We start from the raw sequence: 2,962 nt of genomic DNA, 5'->3' as shown, positions 1-2,962 counted from the left end.
TGGTCATCCAAAAAAAATCAGATGTACACGCAAATTTACCCAATAAAACCAAAAAAAAGGGAAACTCAGTATTTCCCCGCTTTAAACTGGGTAATCGGGCAAGAAATGCCTACATGTTTTACACAGACAAACATTCTCTGCCAAACTTATACATACAAGACTACAGACACAGGATCCCTGACAGATTGAAAAAATAAATAACCTATCACTATAACATTTTAATTATAGGTAATTCCTTCTTGTTTGCTGATTATCTAGCTTGCATTTACTATCAGAAGGTAATTAATATCTGAAAATAGCCATCTTCACATCTGCAGGAAACTTATTATATTTCTAAGTGGTGCCAGTATAGCCATTGGCATATTAAAGCACATCTTGAAATGGAAATAGCTTATTTCTATTTATTTATTTATTATTATTTTCTTTTTTTAGTATAAAAAAATAAAATAGATTATCAGACAAAAAATTTATATGCATCATACAAACAAACAGGCATTCAGCATGTGCACACAAACCTATAGACAGACACACACACACAATTTGCACATACATACTGGTTAATATATCTACATTTATTTATCTGTCTCTATATATACATATATATAAATATGTATACATACAAACTTATACAAATATAAACTGAAATGCATATACATATAAATACATATGTAGAGAAATATAAAGTCTATTCAGCACCAAAATATATAAATAAATTGACGATCTAAAAGTATACATATCTTTATGTACAAAAAGGAAAAAAAAAAAAAAAATTATATTGAATAAAAATGGAAAAACAAATCAAACGGCCTTTTCATATTCAGAGCATCCGAAAACTTTTTATTCTCAAATTCAAAACAAGACATAGGAGATGAATAAAAATCACCAAGAATGAATATCCAAGAGCTTTTTTTTCTAAACATACAACTGCGGGAACTTGACATTTAAATGTATTCTGGGACTCGATAACTTTAAATATGCAAAACATTTCCACAACGATTATTTACATTCAAGATTTACAATAGTCGTATAATAAATTAAATCATACCATATAGATATTGAACTACATTGATAAAGAAATGGCTTGCGAGGGAGTCTTCGAATGAAATGGGGAAACTACAACAGTATATGAAATTTTAAGTAAAGGAAAGAAAAAAGGAAATAATATAGTTTAAAAATAATCACATGATCTTCTCTATAGACATATATGGATTATAATTTTTTTTCTCTATCCAGATAGGCAATTTTAAAACCATATGCCTCTATATTAAGTACTTCGCATCCTTTCGAAGGAGGGAGGGGGGGGGGGGAACTAACAAAATCATTACTGGACATACTTAAGCATATAAAGGAAATCAATCAATTAATTGTGTCATGTAATGAAAAAGGCCAGACATACTACAGGGGAGAGGACTAATCAATAGGTCAATAGTGTCGCTGGGGCTGCATATGGGCTTCTAACACACGAAAAGGAATTAAAATAAACAAGGAAAAATTAGATATATTAAAAAAAAATAAAAAAAAAAAATTAGCAAAAAGTGTTCGCTGAATCAAATCGCACGTACTCAATCAACCGAAATAAAAGACGGGAACATGAAGAAAACGTGTCCATTTAAAAAGTACGCATCAAAATTACTGCGAATTGTGCCCATCATATGTCCATTCCATTTCCAACTAACTAATCCCTTTTAACACACAAACAAGCACTGGCCATGCGCATAATTTCCAATCCAGAACCTCTATTCATAACACTGACTAATTTTAAAAAAAAATAAATACCAATACTCCTCAAATCCATTTTCTTAAACTTAACTCCCTTTAAAATAAGGTACCAAACGAGGTCCCTGGCCACAAACACGGAACTGAGCTGAAGGAAAAGCTACCACCAGTTTCACTTGGGCCTCATGACGCTGGCCTGACGTGCATGGCCATGCCGGAAATATCCACACCCGATGCTCGTCTGGCCATGAACACGTTTTCGCCAAGGAATAAAGCAGCATTTTCTCGGGGAGGGAGGGGGCCACTGGTGCACATTACGCCATATGAGGTGCGTTAGGGTTTGGCCGATCGGAATCCGGGCCTTGTGCGTCGGACGGGGCAGGAACGCGCTGTGGCACAGACACGCCAAGGGAAAAGGTTTCTAATTTTAATTGGGGTTCCCCGTTCCTGGAAATTATGTCCTGCCTCAGTGCCTGCGATGAAAAACAGATAAGCCCGGGGCGGCGACTGCACTTTCTCGTCTCGAATCCCCAGTTAAGGTCACCCATGTTATTATCCTCATTAATAAAGCAAGGCTGTGGGCAAACGACCTTCACGCGGAAAAGTATGTTTCGCCCGACCTTTTTCCGTCTCCCTTCGCCCGTGTCAACGTGGCCCTCGGAACGGCGGAGGGCGCCCTCCAGTCCCTCCCTTTCCCCTGCAGTCAGGAATGAATTGGATCAGTTGTTTGGAATACAAAGAGCTATATTACGTAATTTAATGCAGGCCGCCGCGACCAGTGCCTCCGCCCCCGAATCCCCCGCGGGCGCGCGCGCGAGCCCAGGCAGAGGAGGAAGCGGCGGGATTCGGGGCGCGGAGGGCACGGACGGGGCCGCAGGAGCGGAATTCGCGAAAGGCCGTTCATGGCGGCCGGAGAGCCCGCCGCGGCCATGGCCGAGCGAGTCTCCGACCGCACTCCCACACCGCCAGCCGCGGCCGCCCCCGCAACGCGCCCGCAACGCGCCCGCAGCGCCTGTCGCTGCTCGCCCTCGCCTCCCGCCGGGGCTGCTGGCCGTGCCCCTCGCCCAGCAGCAGGGCGCCGGGCCCAGCTCGGCCTCGGCTGCAGCTCGAGGGCCGAGTGGCCGGGCAAAAGGGCCGGGCAGGCCATGTTGGGCGAGCCGCGTGCGTGGCGGGGACGGCCGGCGGCGGCGGGGCGCATGCGCGCTGCGGCGGCTCGGGAGAGTCGCGTCGAGCGGCCGTCGCACCG

At 43.3% G+C, this 2,962-nt stretch overlaps 1 protein-coding gene across 3 annotated transcripts in view; it reads right to left on the bottom strand.

Annotated features, from left to right (window-relative positions):
- LOC119580409 (mediator of RNA polymerase II transcription subunit 26-like) overlaps positions 1 to 2,962 on the bottom strand; it is a 68,750-nt gene that overhangs the window by 65,213 nt on the left and 575 nt on the right. Inside the window, exon 1 of one of the 3 annotated variants that reach the window (XM_037928541.1) lies at positions 2,468 to 2,878. The exons of 1 other annotated variant lie outside the window; for it this stretch is intronic. In XM_037928541.1, coding sequence (XP_037784469.1) covers positions 2,468 to 2,863 — 396 coding nt within the window. In that variant the 5' untranslated portion in view covers positions 2,864 to 2,878. Of the gene's footprint in view, positions 1 to 1,880; positions 2,109 to 2,467; positions 2,879 to 2,962 lie in introns of those variants that run through there. One more of the 3 variants, XM_037928542.1, reaches the window with a different exon arrangement.

This window comes from Penaeus monodon, chromosome 13 (genome assembly GCF_015228065.2).
Source record: "Penaeus monodon isolate SGIC_2016 chromosome 13, NSTDA_Pmon_1, whole genome shotgun sequence".
In the NCBI taxonomy this organism is placed as follows: domain Eukaryota; kingdom Metazoa; phylum Arthropoda; class Malacostraca; order Decapoda; family Penaeidae; genus Penaeus; species Penaeus monodon.
Note: the sequence above shows the minus strand (reverse complement) of the source record. Positions and strands in the feature narration are given on the sequence as shown.